General features: G+C 38.2%; 1 protein-coding gene across 4 annotated transcripts in view; it reads left to right on the forward strand.

Moving 5' to 3' along the window:
• Smc5 (structural maintenance of chromosomes 5) overlaps window positions 1-20581 on the forward strand; it is a 67323-nt gene that overhangs the window by 17346 nt on the left and 29396 nt on the right. For all 4 annotated transcript variants that reach the window (XM_021151740.3, XM_021151741.2, XM_021151743.2 and 1 more), the window contains exons 8-12: window positions 1632-1703; window positions 11786-12041; window positions 13013-13167; window positions 16814-16927; window positions 19830-19924. In XM_021151740.3, the coding sequence (XP_021007399.1) occupies window positions 1632-1703; window positions 11786-12041; window positions 13013-13167; window positions 16814-16927; window positions 19830-19924 (692 nt within the window). The remainder of the gene's footprint in view (window positions 1-1631; window positions 1704-11785; window positions 12042-13012; window positions 13168-16813; window positions 16928-19829; window positions 19925-20581) is intronic.

The raw sequence follows: 20581 nt of genomic DNA on the forward strand, positions 1-20581 counted from the left end.
TTTTTCTTTAGCATTTTTAAATTGCCAGCCTGACGGCTCTTTTTGCTTTGGGACCATTACTATCTAAATAAAGCTTATCTGAATAACAACTGCAGTCAGCCTGAGAACTGAAAACTGCTGAATGATAACCTTAGTTATGGACAGGCTACACCCAGTGTGATGTTAAGGACAGGACAGTTGGCAAGGACAGGACAGTGGGCAGTTTTTGAGACTTCATAAAGGTGCACAGCTTAAAAATGACACACAAAAACTACAAATAGGCTATTTCTGAAATTTAATTTCCTATTTAATATAAATAGGCTGTAATTGATTACAGTTAGACTTGATAATGCAAAACCATGCACAGGGGGATTACTGTAATGCGATATAAACAGATCCAGAATTTGAATGCTATTTTGGAGATTCAACTCAATGCAGTGAAGTCAAGTGTTGACATCTACTCAGGTACTTTTGATGTGCATTCAATAACTCATATAATTGATCATTCCAAATTTAAAAATGTTTGCATCTACAAGAGATTGTAGATTCTAGTTCTTTAACAGGTTTTCTCACTTTATGGCTAAGGATCATTAAGTCTCCAAGCTTCATATATATAATAGTTGGCAGTCATGTTAATGGTAATTGGTTATAATTAAGTTGTGGATTTATAGTTGCTTTGTGGCACCTGAAGTTACTGCTAAATTGCTTTAAAACTTGCTTTTCTATGGAGTAGAAAATAATGTCTACAATAAATTAAAGAATTATATATAAAATACTTGTTTTGCTTCTCTGTTCATAAAAGAAGCAGCTATTAAGGCAGTTTCAAGATAACCCTGAGCTCATGTTTCTATAGAAGTATGCATGGTCTAAGATATTTTAGAATTGTTTTCCTCAAGAGGTGCCTATGGCTTTTGAAGAGATACATTGTATTAGTCTTTGAGTGTATATCTTAAAATTATTAATCCTCTAAATCATGTAGCAAGAATAAATAATTATATTTACTATATTCTATTCCTCTTCCTTTCAGCAGAGACCTTTATAACCCTCTGGTTTTTCACCCCTAACATTCCAAAGAGGCCCTGTAATGTGTTATAGAGGCCATTGGCTCCAAATTAATATACATCTGTATTGCAAATGCATACCGTCACTTAATAGTTGCTTGGTCTTATTTTCTTCATATAATAAAACAGTATATCTAGTCTGTCTCATCAGATTGTCTTTTTAAATTTTTTATTAGTTATTTCTTTACATCTCAAATGCTATCCCCCTTCCTGGTTTCCTCTCCACAAACCCCCTATTCCATCGCCCCTACCTCCTGCTTCTATGAGGGTGCTCCCCCTCTCATTACCCCCCAAATTGTTTTCATTGTCAGACAACATATCAGGAAAACATACATGGAAACAAGTGTGTACACATGTATTACTCTACACTAAATACACTAAAAAGTGTGATTCTCTTAGTAATGATAGCAAGCAATACCTTTATAGATTTCCTATACCATGAGTAATTTTGGTGGTAATTGTGAACTTGATTTGAATTAAAATGTGGAAAAGTGTTGTTTTGGTTGATATAAACTATTTGGATGGATGGAACCATATAATTTGCTTACATGAGTTTTTAATTAACCTTTTCTTTCTGGTTCAATTTTGCAGTCAACTGATATTAAGGAAGCGTCTCAGAAATGCAAACAAAGGCAAGACTTGATTGAGCGGAAGGACAGACAGGTAAGACTCCTTCCCAAAAGTTGCTTACCTTAGTTTACCATGGCTTGTTTTCACAAGGGGACAGATGGTTATTGTAACTTTTTAGAAACTATCCCAAATCCTCCTCATTCTGTCACAAATTTTAGTTTCCCTCACAAAAACAAAAAACAAAAGAACTAAGTGTAGTAGCTGCACAAAAGAGAGATTTTTCTCAGTTACTCATGTGGCTACATTTCATAGATGGTATGGTTTTTATTTTAGTTTAAAATGCTGTGATTTTTATGTGTTTGTGTGTTTGTTTTTTAATCAGGACAGGATTTCTCTGAGTATCTCTGGCTGTCCTGGAACTTGCTCTGTAGACCAGCCTGGCCTCAAATGTACAGAGATCCACCTGCCTCTGCCTCTCACATGCTGGGATTAAGGGTGTGTGCCAACATGCCTGGCTTAAAATGTTGTAATTTTTAGTATTGTCCTTCAGTGAATACTTCTTAAAGGATCTTCCTTTGTTAGTCCCATAGATAGGAGGTTCTTTAGGGACAGGTGTGGTAGGGAGTGAAGCCAGGGTCCTTGCTGTGTTCCAGCTTCTCACGTGCAGAATTTGGGCAGTGGAACTAAGGTGGTGGCTGTTTCCCACGACATGCAGAATGCTAGTTATATTGCTGCAAGGTCACTAAGCATAGGCTTTATGACCAGAACTGCTCTTTAGTGTTAAAAGTTACATTTGCTTGTATGTTTATGTGCCACAGCACATGTGTGGAGGTCAGGAAAAACCTTAGGGAGTTGGCTGTTTCCTACCATATGGGTTGCTAAGCACGGTGTCTTTCACCACGGAGCCCTTGGCAGCTCTTGAATTCTGGCTTTCAGTCCAGTTTATTAGTCTCTTGTCTTAGGACTGAGGCACTGACATCATTAGACTCAGTTTTTATTGGAGGCCTGTCCCCCATTTTGTTCTGTGTGGCTGGTGTTTCCCTGGTACTCCTTTCCTTCCCACTGTTGTATTGGGGCACAGCATTGAGGGTGTGGCGTCTTTCTCTCTATAGTCTGAAGGAGGCCTTTAAATACTATCTCTGGAGCAGCTTAGTCGTAAATTCATTTAGCCTTATGTTGTTGTTTTGTTTGTTTTGCTGGACACTTGTCTCTTTCCTTAAAATATGACAGATAGATTGGGTTTGTGTAGTAGTGTGGGTTGACACGTGTCTTTCAGAATGAGAAATGCATTGTTCCAAGTCTCCATCTTTGTGGAAAATAAATAATGCTGTTTTTCTAGTTGACCTGCCCCAATGTATAGTTGGTGTTTCTTGCGACTGACAATATAATTTCTTTGATCTATATTTTTAGTGTTTTAATAATACGACCAGGAAAGGTTATTTGCTCTTACCTTGACCCGTCCAGCAGGTCCAGTTATTCGAGGGTCTCGAGGGGACCTCCTCCTAAGAACCAAATGGGGGGTAGAGAGAGACGAGGGCCTTGTGCGAATAATGACACGGAAACCGTTCTGGAATGCATCAAGGCCCCAAATGTATTAGTCAGGCCCGAGGTTTAAATGCACAAGCAAAAGGGGAAGTACAGATACTTATCAGTGGGAGGGGTAGGGCAATACAAGCAAAAGGAGAAGTACTTAGGGGGGAGAGGGCAATAGAAATTCTTTCTTTTGGCAGCTACACAGGGAAGCAGGAACTTGGTGGTATCAGGGTGTGGTCAGGACATTGGCAATGTCTTAGGGCTGGAATATCCCGTGGTTGTTCTTGGAATCCATGTGTCGGTGGCCCACTTTTGACCCCTTTTTCTTCTCGGGGGAAGAGGCCCAATTTAGAGATCAAGAGTTGTCTTAATCGCTCCCAACATTACCTGTTTTGTGTTTTAACTGACTTCTATATTTACATCAGTATCTGAATCTAGATTTGGGAAATTTTCTGTTATGGTTTTGTTGAAAAGTTTCTATGCTTTTTTTCCAAGACAGGGTTTCTTTGTGTAGCCCTCGCTGTCCTGGAACTCACTCTGTAGACCAGGCTGGCCTGGAACTCAGAAATCCACCTGCCTCTGCTTCCCAAGTGCTGGGATTAAAGGCGTGCACCACCACTACCCAGCGTTTCTGTGCTTTTGAGATTATTATTCTATGATCATGATTTGGTCTTTGGTCATAATACTCCATAGCTCTTGAATGCTCTGTTTCTACCTTCTGTTTTTAATTTCTGATTGTTCTGAGAATTGTAGTTGTCCGAATGTTCCAGTTTCTTCTACTCCATGTTTAGGTCATGATATTCTGTCCTTCCCTTGGGCAAGTATGTTGGTAAGGAGTTTTGTGGAGCTTTTTATTTGACTTAATAAATTTACTACTGCTATTGTTTCACATTTATTTATTTAGTGCATATGAATATGTACACGAGCGTGTGTGTGTGTGTGTGTGTGTGTGTGAGAGAGAGAGAGAGAGAGAGAGAGAGAGAGAGAGAGAGAGAGAGATGCCATGATGTATATAGAGGTCAGAGAACAACTTTGCAGGAATCAGTTCTGTCCTACCATGTGGAACTTGGGAATCAAATTCTATTCTTCATGATGTCTGGCATGCACTTTTACTTTCTGAGCTGTCTCACCTTTGAGGAAGATCTTAATGAGACTATTGGAAATGATTAGTGTTTTTCTTGAACTTAACTACGTACATAGTCCAAGATAACCGTGAACTTTGGATTCTCCTGTCTCTGGTGCTGGGATTATAGGTATTAGCTGCCACTCTGGATTTATGCAGTGTTTAGGATAGAACACAGGAATTCATGCATGGTAGGCAGTCATGCTGCTAGCAGAGCTACATCCCCAGCTTTCTTCATGTCTTCAGTTTTCACATTTGTCTTGTTCTATGTGAGACTCACCTTGAGTCCATCTTCCTTAGAATTCATGAGTTTCTTTGTTCTGTTTAATGATTTTCTTTAAAGTTGGAAAGTTTGGGACTATTCCTTTCTTCAGTAATATTTTTACTGCCTCACCTTCTGATAGATATGATTTTTTTATGTTTGCAAAATATAAATAGATACTTTAAATAAGTCTTAGTCTTTTCTATGTCCACTTATGGTCTTATTTGGATATTTTCCTGTTGACTATTTTTTCTTTTTTTCCTATGTCGCTGCCAAACTTTCTTACTACTTAGAGTATGAATTAACCAGTTTTGGTTTTTGGTCAAAAGTGCAGTTTAAATAAGAAAATGTGGCAAATCTAAAAATGACTTCTCTTCCTTTCATGAAAGCTTGATATTCTTACTCCTTGATGATTAGCGTCTGCTTGTTTCTAGTACTAAGACTTGAACCCAGGGCCTCTTCTTATTGCAGGCAAGTGTTCTACCCCTGAGCTATGTCTCCAGCCTCATTAACTGTATTTGTGATTGTTGACTAATAACTTTCCTTAGTTTGGGGGGGTTTTGTTTGTTTGTTTTTGTATTTATTTATTTATTTACTGTTTTTCTGAGACAGGGTTTCTCTGTAGCCCTGGCTGTCCTGGAACTCACTTTGTAGACCAGGCTGGCCTCGAACTCAGAAATCTGCCTGCCTCTGCCTCCCAAGTGCTGAGACTAAAGGCGTGCGCCACCACGCCTGGCTAGTTTTGGTTTTTTGAGGTTTTGTTGGTTTTTTTGCTTGTTGTTGAGACAGAATTTCTCTGTAGCCCTGGTTGTCCTGGAACTCACTCTGTAGGCCTGGCTCTCCTTAAACTCAGAGATCTGATTTCCTCTGCATCCTGAGTGCTGGGATTAAAGGTGGTGTCACCACTACCTAGCTTCCTTAGTCTTTAAGGAAGATTGGCTTGCAAGTCACTGTCAGGTTAGCTTTCTCACAACTGGGCATACTTGTTTAAACGCCTGGCACTGTTACTGTTACGCCTGCTAGGCTTTGGAGAGTGGGTATGTTTGGCTATCTCCCCAACACTGAGTCTGGCCAGGTTCTAACTCTTCACTGATTTCCAGACTTTTTCGTTTTTAATAAGTGTTGCCTGAATGTTAATAAACATCTGGACATTTCCACTGCAAATATACACATCTGTTCAGCTTTTGCTTCCTGTTTTTATAGACCTCAGGGTAAAGTAGATAAGAGCTCAGGTAGGTAGCCCAGGATATGTATAGCCCTGTTTATGTGAGCACTACCCTGGACTCCGAGAACTTCCAGAGAAGTAAATGAACAGCTCAGTTCTAGTTTCTCTTTTTAAGATTTTGCTTTGCTTATTGTTTGCTATAAATGTTGTTATAGTCCATCGTCAGGCAGCTGTGATATTCAATAATTTTGCTGATTGTTTTTGAGAAATATGTTCAGGAACAAAGTTGCTTTACACTGGTAACCTATGAGTTAGATTGGAGAAAGACAAGCCTTATGAATACTGTTTTCTAGGAAAGTGTCATACAGAACAGATGGATGACAATTCCCCAAAAATTGTTGGGCTGCTTGCTTTTACAGTCATTGTGGGTTATTATCACGAATATGGCCGAAGTGGGAAGACAAGCTGGATTTGGGAATTGGGCATGTTTAGAACTTTACAAAGATTATCACTTTTACCAAGATTTGGTCTGGATTTGGTTTGGCTAGTAAACATTTCTCTGTATGCTGCAAACATTAGATTAAAAAGTTACTTTTGGGCTTCTGTTCCTCCTCCTCCTCCTCCTCCTCTTTATCTATTTGTCTGTCTGTCTGTCTGTCTGTCTCTGTCTCTCTCCTCTCAACTCCCCTCCCCATGCCCTGAAAAACACTATTATATGCTATATGTGTGTGTGTGTGTGTGTATATATACATATGTGTGTGTGTGTGTGTGTGTGTGTGTGTGTGTGTGTGTATGTATATATATATATATATATATATATATATATATATATATATATATACACATTTAATTTTGACAGTTTCTATCGCCATTCATTGGTTTTATAGAGAAGGCTGTAGAGCTCCTGACTTCACTATTCCTGATGAAATCTAAATCTTTTCTACATCTACAGAAAAGTATTGCTGGGATTTTATTAAGAATTGTGTTAAACCTTGGGGGAGAATTGACCTTTTTACTGTTTTGAATTTTCCACTCTAGGAATACAGTATGTGTCCGTTTATTTAGATTTTTGGTTTCTTCTGTCAGCACTGCCTGTTTTCAACACACATCTCATATGTGTTTTGTTAGATTTAAACCTTTCTTTTTCTCCTCCTCATGCAGATTCTGTGTGTTTTTTAAAATGCTGTGTCACATGTAAATATAATTGGCCTTGAGTTCTCTTTTCTGATTTATTTGTGTTTAGTTTCCTTTTCTTGACTTATTCCACTGGTTAGTATTTCTAGCACTGTTGAGTAAAAGTAGTGAGTACAGACTGTCTCATTTATGACCTTAGGAAGCATTGGATTCCCACCATTAAGTATGTATGTTGTAGGCTTTTATAAGTAGAATGAATCTTATCAGATTTAAGAAGTTTCTCTACAGATAGCTTTGTTTCTGAAACTTTATATTTTGAATGAAGCTAAATTTTTGTATCTGTCTCTATTAGTATGTATGTATTATTCTCTTCTTTAGATTATTGATATTTATGTTACATTTATATTAGTTTTGAATAGCAAATCAACCTTACTTCCCTAACATGAACCCTACTTGATTGTGGTGTATAAATGTGCATTTATCTTTTTCACATGTGAACGAAATCTACTTGCTAATATTTTGTTAATGGGTTTTTCACTCTATGAGGGATTGTGTTCTTCTGTAGTTTTCTTTTTCATTTCGTCTGATTAGGGATTTGGATAATAACTAAAGTGAATTGGAAAGTGATTTTGAAAGGGATTATGTATGAGACTAGTCTTAATTCTTTAAACATTTTACATAATTCTGAAGTGAAACTATTTGGTCGTAAACTTTTATTTTTTACTCTTACTGTATACTTATGTGGGAGCAGGGGTGAACACTCCCATATCAAACATGTTTGTAGAAATCAAAGGATAATTTGTGGAAGTCAGTCCTTTCCTCCTACTACATAGATTCCAGGGATCAAATGAACTCAGGTTATCGCAGCTGGTGGTGGGTACCATTCCCAGCAGCACCATCTTGCAGGCTCCCTAGGAATTTATTTTAGAATTGTGAATTCGATTTCATAAACACAGCTTTCAGGTTGTTCAAATAGTCTATGTTTCATATTCTTTTAAGTTTTGGTAATTTGTGTTTAGAAAGCAAATCAGTTTGTTTTGTTCAAAATGTCAGTTTTTATGTAAGTATAATTCTTGTACCCTTCAGTACAGTATGTCTAGAGGCTGTAATAAAATCCATGTTATTTCATGGGAACGTTATATTGTATTTGTTCCAGTTTTTCCTCCAGTTCTTTCTTTAGTGTCCTTCCAGAAGTTTGTGAAGTTCACCCATTTCCCCCTCTCACTTAGTTTTATTGCTTTCCAGTTTCATTCTTCCTTTCTTTCTTTTTTCCTTCTGCTGCTTGATGTGGTTTCATTTTGCTCTTTTGCAAGGTTCTTGGGTTGGAGCCTACTGAGCTGGGTCAGTTTGTGAACACTGCTGTTCATTCTCCTTCATCACTGTTTGAGCTCTGCCTGCCCCACACATTTTCATATGTTGTCATTTTATTTTCATTCAGTTCAGTGTATACAGTTTATTTCGTTTTCCAGTTTCCTTAGGGTTAAAATTTATTTAATCTATTTGCCATTTAAGAAACTTACAATAGTTTCTTTGAGAATGTTAACTAATCTGTAACCACTCTTGTATATCTTTGTGTTTGTGCACTTGTGGGTGCTGACATACATGTGCCACAGTGTGTATGTAGAGGTGAGAAAACATTAGGAGTCAGCCCTCACCTTTTACCTTGTTCAAGACAAGGTGTCTTTTGTGGTTGGCCATTGTATATGCTAAACTGGCTAGCCCATGAACTTGAAGGTTCTCGTGTCTCTGCCTCAGTAGGAACACTGGGATTATAGAATGCAGGTTTTACATGGGTTCTGGGCTTCTGTCTTGGTTAGATTTCTGTTGTTGTGATAAAGACCATGACCAAAAACAAGTTGGGGAATAAAATGGTGGATTAGAGAAGAGAGTGATTCGGGTGCCAGAGTCATCAGTGTGTAAGTAGTGAGGGAGGACTTTTAGGGAACTAGTTAATTCACAACAGGATATGATGGGTAGCAAAGTCTGATCACATGGTATTAAAAGAATCTGAAACAGTGCATTAAAAGAGGAAGGACTCATTGCTATGAGGGGGCCTCTGCTGAAGGGCTCTAAACCTGAAATAAAGGTTTATGCCAGTCATTACTGGAGAGAGCTCAGTACAGAAATACCCACGTTTCGGCTAGAGTAACAAAGTACATTCAGAGAGATTAAGCAACACAAGAATGGGATCTAACAAAACCTGAAGAGGTGGGGTTATAAATGTACTGAAGTTCAGCATCAGCACCAGTCATGGTGGGGCTGATGTGGTTATTGATGCTATTGATAGTTTGCTGGATGACGAACGCAGACGTATTACAGTTGAGAAAACATAGCCAGGAACTGAGGCGTCATTGATGCATTTCCTTTTCTTATGGCCCAAGGTAAAGACCATCTTTTGGCAAACTTTTTTGCTAATCTACTGGATTTTCTTTGTTTTCTTCTCTTTTTCGTAATAGCACCATGCTGGAAGTACAAAATACATGTATGATCAGTTTATATGGACTTGGGCTTTTTCATGTGTTCAGTGGTAGCTTGTTCTTACACTCTGACATGCTCACTTATTCTCCTGATGGCTTAGATTTTGTTTGTTCATGGGAACATTGATTTCTTGTCTATTTTTTTTTTAATTCTCTCTCTCTCTCTCTCTCTCTCTCTCTCTCTCTCTCTCTTTATACGTAAAAACTCTTATTTTCTTTTATTTCTCTGTGTTTGATATAGAAGACAGGATTTGGCATATGTTTAATTTCTTGATAGTGCCAAATTTAAATTTTCAGAAAGAAATTTCTAACAATAAGGAATTAAAATGTGGTACTTCCATATGACAAAATATGATACCAGTGTAAAAGTTTTATTTTGAAGAATATATGGAAATGTCAGTGAAGCTTGAGTGGTCCCACTTAATACAAATGTTTTATAAATAAGATAGAAGTAGGCATTGAAGAAGTATAAAGCTTAAAGACATTCCTTTATAAATTATTTTTATTTGTTCTAAGTATGTATTTTCCATATTCCTTAACATTAATTTATTATAACTTTTATGATGGAGAAGAGGAGGAAATAAGTAAGACTCAGAAATAAAACCGGTTAGCAGCATATGCAATGTGCGTCCTTAATTTAACGCAGTGCAGCATTGTAGTTACAAAAGCAAGTTAGATGTACTATATATTTGTATGTAGTCTTTTTGTAGACTTATTTTTTAACGTGTATGGGTTTTGTTTTGTTTTGTTTTTTGCCTTTGTATGTCTGTACACCATGTATGTTCCTAATAGTCTCAGAAACTAGAAGCGTGCCCTGAATCCTCCTGAAACTGTTACAGATGCTTGTGAGCTGCCATGTGGGTGCTAGAAATCAAATCCAGGTCCTTCAGAAATGCTCTTAACCACTGAGTCATTCCTCCAGTACCCTATTTGTGTTGTCTTAAAGAAAATAGTGTTTTTGATAAATTATGATTTTGATTAAATTCTGTTGACAACAGGTGGCCAGCCAATATATTTTATTTTAAACATAATTTATTTGGATTAAAAGTCAAAAATTTAAATATAAAGATTCAGTGTTAACTTGAAGTGTTAGTAGAAAATCATTTTGTTGAAAGAAATTTGTTTGGGTTTAAATTTTGGTCCTATGTGTGGTATGTACTTACTGTAAATATTTTGCATCTGACTTTGCCTTACATGTTTTCATTCACCCAACATTTTAATAAGGACTAACCATATGTTAAGTGGCTGTTAAGTACTTTTGATATACTTGGGAACAAATAAAATTACTTGTGATTGACTGGGTTGTAATCTGCTAATGCAGCTCTTAAAGAGAGGAGTGAGTGCTCATGGAATGAGTGTGCATGTGTGTGCATGTGTGTGTGTGCGTGTGTGTGTGTGTGTGCGTGCGCGTGTGCATGTAAGGTTCTGATGTGTGTGAAGATTCTTAGACCCAGCCTCAGGTTTCTTTCTTCTTTTTTTTTTTTATTGACATTTTTATTTTATTTTATTTTTTATTAGATATTTTCTTTATTTACATTTCAAATGCTGTCCCAAAAGTCCCCTATTCCCTCCCCTTGCCCTGCTCCCCTACCCACCCACTCCCACTTCTTGACCCTGGTGTTCCCCTGTACTGGGGCATATAAAGTTTGCAATACCAAGGGGTCTCTCTTTCCAGTGATGGCCGACTAGGCCATCTTCTGCTATATATGCAGCTAGAGATACGAGCTCTGGGAGTACTGGTTAGTTCATATTGTTGTTCCACCTATAGGATTGCAGACCCCTTCAGCTCCTTGAGTACTTTCCCTAGCTCCTCCATTGGGGGCCCTGTGATCCATCCAATAGCTGACTGTGAGCGTCCACTTCTGTGTTTGCCAGGCACTGACATAGCCTCACAAGAGACAGCTACATCAGGGTCCTTTCTGTTGGGGGCCGGCCAGCAGTCCGCAACGTGAACAGTTCCACTGAGATGGTAGCTCTGAGCTGAAAAGAGAGGAAGCTAGACGGGGAGGAAGGAGAAACGAGGCCAAGACAATGTCATCCTGTTCAAAGCCCAATTTTACTAATTCTGACATCCAGTTATAAAGGGGGAGGGAACCCGATTTTCCGCCAAATAACTCGGGGTCTAGTAGCAGGGTGAACATGTGTGTGGCTCCAAGCAGCTAAGCAGCACGGTCCAGCAGTAGGCGTGGCAGGACGAATTAGCAAAAAGCTCCACCCCTGAGCAAACAGGTTCCAGGCTGGGGGTGGAGAGGCTACACTTTCATCAAAATCTTGCTGGCATATGCAATGGTGTCTGTGTTTGGTGGCTGATTATGGGATGGACCCCCAGGTGGCAGCCCCAGGTTTCTGTGTGCTAGATTAGTCAGCTCTTCCAGTGAGCGCCATGCCCTTGTCCTAGGCAATATAAACAATAGTTCTGCAAAACCCAAATAGACTGGAAGGAAACCGTCTCAGATGCTAACCTACTTTTTTGCTTTTCAGATTAAGGAACTTCAGCAGGCATTAACAGTCAAGCAGAATGAAGAGCTGGACCGGCAGAAGAGAATAAGTAACACTCGCAAGATGATAGAGGATCTGCAGAGTGAGCTCAAGACTGCGGAAAACTGTGAGAACCTTCAGCCTCAGATTGACACCATCACAAATGATCTGAGGCGTGTGCAGGAGGAGAAAGCCTTATGTGAAGGCGAGATCATTGATAAACAGAGAGAAAAGGAAATGCTGGAGAAGCAGAGACGGAGTAAGCTTCCTGGGGGCAAAGAATTGTTTATGAACTGGGGACTTGCTTATTTTCCCTGACTTTCACCCCCTCATACTGATTTGCCTTTGATCCATTTTAATCTGTTTATCTGAGTTCTGGTACAAACAGTTGAAAGGAGCTCAAGAAGAGACCCACTCTTAACTCCTAGCAGTATTAGTAATGCCGGCATCTGTTATTTTAATAGTTGTCAGTGTTGAGTAGACACACTAATACAGTATGGTGTCTCTGTTCTATTTTCAAATCTAAGGTTTTATTGAGGACCAGGATTGTATGTGCTTCCCTAGCAGTTAGACTTTTAAACTGGTTTACAGCCAGGTTCTTTAGAATTGAGTTACCACTTAAGAGGTTTAATTTGCCTTTCTTAGAAAATACCATTTGTTGTAGTGTATCTTTAAATTAAAAACAAGTTACTATTATCTATGTAGCTGGGCATACAATTAGTACTAGGCACACAGGGAGGTCAAACAATGCTTTGGAGTTGGTTTTGTCTTCTTAACCACTGAGGGATCTGAGGATGAGCCTGCGGTCAGGGCGCTGTGGAGTGAGCACTCTCATCCCACCTTCGCTTTATTTTTCTTAGATTTGTAGATAACTTGCTAAGAAGAGATATTGAAGATTAATTTCAGTGTTTTTGTGTTACTTAAGAACATTGTAAATTTAGTATCTCTCTTTATTGATTTTGTTATAGACTTAGTTTCATGTTAAAGGTAATTACTTTCTGAAGAAGAGGAAACCTGTCATGCCCCTCGCCACTGTCTTGTCTTATTTCCCGTGACCTGCTCTCAGTAGCTTCAGGCTACTTTTTATCTTAGGTGTTAAGTCATTTTAGAAAGACTTTGAAATAGTTGTCCTAAGTGGTATTTTTATAACCTTTTTATTTAAGATATTCTGTATTGTTTATAAGTTGATGTACTGTTTTCAGAGAAGTAATACTTTCTTTCTAATTATAGGTGTGAGTGATCATATTACACGGTTTGACAATCTTATGAATCAGAAGGAAGATAAGCTGAGACAGCGGTACCGGGATACGTATGATGCAGTCTTGTGGCTGAGAAGTAACAGAGACAGGTTTAAACAGAGAGTCTGTGAGCCCATAATGCTCACGGTGAGAAATGTTATTTATCTTTTGTAACATCTGTTAGTTTTATTATTAAAACTTACTGTAGATTTTTGTTCGTGTAAAAATTCTTCTTGCTAAGACCCTGGTTTTCTTTGTTGGGTTTGTAATCACTATGAGGCTGAATCCATACATAAGCTTTCTAAAGTGCCCTTGAGCCATAATGGTATATACACTGAATTTTTTCTAGAAAGCGGTTTAAAACTAGGGGACCAGAGAGATGGTTCAATCTATAAAATACTGCCATGAAAACACGAAAGCCTTAGTTTAGTTATCAAAACTTATATAAAAGGGAGGGGGAAAGCAGGTGGCATGGCATGCCTGCAGTCCTGATACTGAGGAGGCAGACAGGCTCTGTGGCCAGCCAGTAGAACTAAATTTACAGCTCCAGATTCAGTGAGAGAGCCTCTCTCAAAACCAGATATATTGGAGTGAGGTTAAAGGAAGCCCCTGACATCAACCTCTGATGTGTGTGTGTGTGTGTGTGTGTGTGTGTGTGTGTACTTGTTGTACACACACACACACACGGGTAGACATGCCCCATGAAAACATAGGAGGCTGGGGATTTTCTCACTAGAAGCATGTATAAAAACAGTCGTTTGGCTAGGTTTTAGGTTATAGTATTAGATTACAATTATCTATTTTAAAAGAGCACTCTGAGGATTTTGTGAATGAAGCAAGTAATTGATATCATAAAATAATTGATAGCTTTGATGACTGGGTCATCAGGAATAGTAAAGCTGTAGAAATATAATAAAGTTTGGTCATCGATTTAATGGGATAATTTCTATCAAATTCTATAAAGTTTGGCTTTATAAAGGGATGTAAGAATAAGAAAACACATTTTTTTAATAGTGATGTACTAGATTCATAAGATTAAAACTCCCCAAATAACCTAAGAATTGTTTTTACTACATATTTTTGTTTGATAATAGATTTTTGTAGAATTCATAATATAGTCTATTTTCTATATTCTTTACTTTATTAATAATAGCATAGATTTAACTATCTTAATATTAGTAAGATTAATATTTGTAATATGTTCTTTTCTTCCCAGTTACATGTGCCTATAATCTCAGTTGTTGAGAGGCTGAGACAGGAGGCTTGAGAGTTTGATGCTAGCCTCAGCTATATAACAAGTTACATTCTAGCCTGGGGACCATAGTAAAACTCTGCCCTCTAAAGCCAAACAGAAGCAACAGCAAAGAGAATATCTTTTCAAAATTGAGAAGAGATTTATAGTTAGTATATTCGCGTTGTTTTGATCTGATAAGGACTGAAAAAATCCTTGCTATAAGTTATAATGTAAATATAGTTATTTGCTCATTAAAAAAAAACAACCTCAGTAATAGTTCAGAACTGAATCAGGTTTGCCATCTGATTGTCTAACTAGCCCATCGCCAGGTCAGATCACTAGCTGGATTGTATTTCCATCTCGGTGTCTAAGACAAGATGTGCTCTACTTCTGTGGAGTGGCTTTTCCCCTAGCTTCCCTTTCTGTCCAGGTCTATATGTACACTTGCCTAACCCTTCAGTTCTACATGAAAATGAACCTCCTTGACAAGTTAAGAGCATGTACATTCAAAATGTCAGATAGCATCAGTATTCCCGTCCCATCATTTATTTCTAGCAACTCCAGTCGAGAACTGGAAATGTAGAAAAGAGTTACAGCTATTATTTTTATTACCATAGTAATATTTATAATCATAATTATACCTTATATTAACATAATTAATGTGTATAAAGAAGAAAATTTATAAAGATACTGGTAGGTAAGATAAATCAACTCTCATTCTCACAGTGGAATATAGTACAACCATTTAAATACTGTTGTGGAGTCTGGGGTGATAGTTTATTTGGTAAAGTGCTTGCAGAGAACTGAATTTAATCCCACAGAACCCATGTGAAAAAGCAGCCATGGTGTTGTGCTTATAGTCTTAGCATTAGGAAAATAGAGGCAATGGATCTGTGGGTTCTCTGCCATCCAGTCTAGTTTTCTTTGGGAGTACCAAGCCAACGGGAGATCTTGTTTCAAAAAATAAGATGGATGACATCTGAGGAGCAATAATTGTCCTCCGAGTTCCACTTACACACATATATGTGAACCTGCACATATACATACAAAAGCAATGCTATTAGGTTAGGGCTAATAATAAAGAATGAGTAAACTGGGCGTGGTGTCGCACGCCTTTAATCCCAGCACTCGGGAGGCAGAGGCAGGCGGATTACTGAGTTCGAGGCCAGCCTGGTCTACAAAGTGAGTTCCAGGACAGCCAGGGATACACAGAGAAACCCTGTCTCGAACTCCCTCGCCCTCCCCCAAAAAAGAATGAGTAATATATGACACTTAATAAACTATAAAACAGGTTGAATAGAGTATATAGAAATTTTTCACGTAAGAAGTTGTAAAACAGAAAGTGACATTAGCCAGATGATCTGAAGATCTGCGTGTCTACTGTACTTGCCAGTCCGTGTCTTACTACTTTGTGAAGGTGTAACTGTAAAATTCTCTGAAAAACGTGGACAAGTATTATTTCCACTAAACTCCAGAAAGAACAGAGCAGTAGTCTAAGAAACAGAACGCTAAAAGCCAGTATGTTACCTAAATTGTACTTGAGGACATGTATTCTACATGGAAAAAAGGTAAATTAGTCACTTAGAATGTAACAAATTGGGCAGTGACCAAAATAAATACCTTGTCGTTCATCCAACTCTCCTATAAAATCCAAGGGCAGTGTTCCTAGTGCCATTGTTAATGAGAACTGTATGATGGCTTGCTTTTCATTTTGCTTATTCATGATAATAAAAACAATATTCTTGAAACAGTTCTCCCCTTATCTATCTTCATCTCTCCCATATTACTATTGAGCCACTTGTGCAGTAATGTCTAATTAGTAAATATTTTTAAACATGTTATTAAAAATTGCATGTGGTGGTACTTGGCTATAACACCAGCACCTATGAGGTTGGTGTGGGAGCAGCACAAGCTACATAATGAATTGCAGGTACAGTTTCATAGCAGAAAACCCAAAACCCAAATACGCACATTATGTTGGAACAATGCAAGCCTTTGCCTTCCAAAGGCTCTGATAGCTGATTGCCATGGCAAGTTTTTTCTGAGTCTAAAGAAGGCTTTGTTAAGGTTTTGTACCTATCAGCCAAGTAATAGGAAGTTTATGTCAAAATCAAGAAGTCTGGGGAAGGATGAGAGCTGTTTGTATTTGTGGTAGCAGTCTCTTGTCTTTCAGTGACTTAACCAGGAGGGAGCAGAACTGTTTGTAAGGAAATAACAAAGCTCATTGCAGAGGGGACGGACGGGTCCGCATCCGAGTGGTGTTCTGAGTCCCAGTGAGATGCTTGGAAATTACTTAACAGTAACGTTATTCTAACTAAATAAATCCAAGCTATGTGTGTTTGCACTAATAACACATGCATTTCAGCCGGGCGTGGTGGCACACGTCTTTAATCCCAGAATTTGGGAGGCAGAGGCAGGCGGATTTCTGAGTTCCAGGCCAGCCTGGTCTACAGAGTGAGTTTCTGGACAGCCAGGGATACACAGAGAAACCCTGTCTCAAAAAAACAAAAAAAAGTGCATTTCAGGAAAACTAATTAACTAATTTCTTCTTTTTTGTAGATTAATATGAAAGATAATAAAAATGCAAAATATGTTGAAAATCATATTTCATCAAATGATTTAAGAGCCTTTGTGTTTGAAAGTCAAGAAGATATGGAGATTTTCCTCAGAGAGGCAAGTACTAACCAGTAATACACTCTGATTGACAAGGCGCCCTCTGCTTTTCTCCTTCATGGGGTTGCAGTTTCTCTTGTGATTTTTTGAAATAATATCACCTTCCGTATCATCAATACACTTACTCTTTTTTATATTTAAAAAAAACTGAGCTTTTAGAATATTAATCTGTCATTCACAAATGAAACTCTTCCATTTTACTGTCTCAGCATTGTTTTTTTTTTTTGCTCTGTGTGTGTGTGTGTGTGTGTGTGTGTGTGTAAAAGGCAGTGGTTTGGATTTGCTTTTGTTACTGGTTTTTGGTTGCTTTGGGTTTTTTTTTTTTTGAGACCAAGTTTCTTACCGGGAACTCACCAGTTAGCATAGACAGAGTCTAACAGGCCTGCGTGTCTCCACCTCCGCAGCGTTGGAATGACTAGTGTCCAGCCCTATCCTCCTCTCCTTTTATTCGTTCTTTAGGGATCAAACTCGGGTTCTTGTGCTTACTCAGCCCACCCTTTACCCCAGGCACTCTCTCCCCACAGTGTGTGCCTTACACATCCTTGGTTGAATGTTTGCTCTATGGCTCGTCTCTTTAGTTTCTGTTGCAAGAACAACATTTAATTGCGACTGGCATATACTTCAGAGGTTCAGTCCATTATTATTGCAGGAAGCACAGTAGCACCCAGGCAGATGAGGTAGCTGAGTGTTCCAAATCTCAACCAGCAGGTAGCACAGAGAGAGTGACATTGGAACTGGCTTGAGCATTTGAAAGCTCAAAGCCCACCTCCAGTGACACACTTCTCCAACAAGGCCATACCCTGTAATGCTAGCCCCTAAGCATTCAAATATATGGGCCTATAGGGGCCAGTTTTATTCAAACCACCGCATGGCCTTTAGCTACTCAAAATGGATTTCTAAAATTTACTTTGAATTGTTTATATATTAAGATTCAGTGAGAAGGTATTTTGATTTGATTTGTTTTGTTTTTGAAGTAGTTCTTGCTGTGAATTTAGGCAGGCCTTGAACTCCAAAGATCCTCTTACTTCAGCCTCTCCCTAAGTATTGGGACCACAGCACACACATCACTGAGCCCCTCCAGCTTTTGTTCTAGTCTATCTCAAAGCTAAGTTTGTGGGTAATTTTTTTCAAATTTTTGTTCTAAAAAAAATTATACAATATTTTAGTGATATTTTTATCATCCCCCAGTTCCTCCCAAATCCTCTCCATCCAACTTCCTGTTCTCTCAAACCAAACAAAGGGATGGGGCATACAGGGGTAAAGTAGAGAAGAAAAAAGTCACTAAGACCAAAGGAATAAGATAAAATAATGCCATAGACAAACAGAACACATAATGCTCACCACACACAACTGTGATTCCATTTTATGTTGGCCTGCTATTAAGCATGGGGCCTACTTTGGAGTGTGCTTTATACCATATCCAGTGATGCTCTATTGGAGAAAACGGATTTATCATTTCCTAGCAGTATCGATTTCAAATAGCTTCTTGGTTAGGGGTGGAAATTTATGTCCATTATCCCTATTGTACGCTGACATTTTGATTAGTTTGAGCCTGTACAAGGCCTCTGTGCTGACATAGTCTCTGAGTTCATATGTGCATCAGTCCTGTTGTGTCTGGAAGACACTGTTTCCTTGGAGTCATCCATCACTTCTGGCTCTTAAAAATCTTTCCATTCCTTTGCTGTGTACATCCTTGAGGCTGGGAGGGGTTTTTGATAAAGAAAAACTTTGGGGTAAGTGCTTCAACATCTGTCACTCTGCTCACATTGTCCTCTTGTGAGTTTCTTTGTTAATTACCATCTCCTGCAAGAAGCAGGATCTCTGATAAGGGCTGAGAGAACTCTGCTCTATTGGTGTCTTTCTCCATCCACATTAATTTTTGTAACAGAATCTCTTACTTAACATGTGGCTTACTGATTGGATAGGCTGGCTAGCTAGTAAGTTCTAGGGATTCTCCCGTGTCTATACTTAACCAGTGCTTTAGTTATAGATAGATATGTGCTGCTCTACGCAGCTTTTATGTGGATGTTAGGATTATAAACTCATGACGGCACTTTATATTGAGCCATCTCTCTAGCCTCTCCCATTCAGTGCCCCACCCCCAACCCCAAGGCTTCTATTGCTTTCTCATGGTTCACTGGAATTTTTCCATGCATTTATAGTTGAATGATCAGCAAAAAGTTGAAACAAGTATTCTAAAGCTTCTCCCTTGACAGCATCCTGCTGAGAGCTGCCCTTGCATTACATAGCCATTCTACTCTTCCCCCATGCCATCCTCTGATTGCTTTTCAAGCCACGGACTACATCTTTCTACCTACATTTTTCTTCTGTATCTCTCCTGCTAGTTAAGTCCCCTTAACTCTCAGGTCACAAGTCACATTAGCTCAGATCTTATTCAGTTCCTTTTATTGTCCAATTAATTTGAAAAGGATTGTTTAAAATTTTGCTTAGAGTTTTTAATCATTATTTGCAAATAGGTAAACCCCATACAAGATAATATAGTATTAATGAAAGCATAGCTCTGCCATCTATATATTTTTAAGCCAACTTCAGACATCCTATTTCAACTGAAAATGCAGTACATATTTTGAAAGAAAAGGATCTTGGTAGGTATAGGGTCACATGCCTGTAATTCCAACCCGTGACAGACTGAAGAGAAGATTGTATGTTTGAGGCTAACCTGGGGTACATAGCGAGTTCCTGTCTACAGACTGAATGGAATAGCAAAACCAAAGCAAAAAAACGCATAAAATAGAAAAGTTCATATTGACTTTAGGGTAGGTAAAAAATCTATTGTTTAAATTTCTGATCACCCTAGCAATTCCAGTAGCAATATGGTGATTTTTAAAAATTATTTCAGTTAAACACATAGTAATTAATCCTGTCTTTCTCCTGTGTTCAGGTTCGTGACAACAAGAAGTTAAGAGTAAATGCTGTTATTGCCCCCAAGATTTCATATGCAGACAAAGCCCCTTCAAGATCTCTGAATGACTTAAAGTAAGTTGAAAGTAGTATTGGAACTAATTTGAGTACTAAATAATCTTAAGTGACTTTTAATTCTCCTTCACATGTTTGTTATAAACGGTGTTGCCTGTCTTAAGAGTTCTGCTGAAGTATAAAACTGGAAAAGTTGAAGCTTAGGAATGTGTCAGGTAGCATGTTCATGTTTCATAAAGGTGATCTTTCAAATTGTGGAACAGTAATGGATTAGTTAAAGAGATCTTACTAAAGGTAAAAGGAAAAAGTTAGCCATTAGAAAAAGGAAGTAATGAATTGTTTTCTGCAGTCAAAATAATTTCTGTAAAGGGCTAAATGTAAAGAAATGCAGTTTTAGGCTGGAGAGATGGCTCAGTGGTTAAGACCACTGACTGCTCTTCAGAGATCTTGACCTGAGTTCGATTCCCAGCAACTACATAGTGGCTCACAACCATCTGTAATGAGATCTGATGCCCTCTTCGGGTGTGTCTGAACATAGCAACAGTGTACTCATATACATAAAATAAATAAATCTAAAAACAAAAAAGAAACACAGTTTTATACAATTATGTGTGTAAATATCTGGTCTTTGGATTTAACTAGTCATTCTTATATAAACATAATAAGAGGAACAACAAAAGATAGCTTGTACAAAAAAAAAAAAAAACCTTGTAATTA

Source organism: Mus caroli, unplaced genomic scaffold, assembly GCF_978045245.1.
Source record: "Mus caroli unplaced genomic scaffold, Mus_caroli_1 scaffold_20, whole genome shotgun sequence".
Classification (NCBI taxonomy): domain Eukaryota; kingdom Metazoa; phylum Chordata; class Mammalia; order Rodentia; family Muridae; genus Mus; species Mus caroli.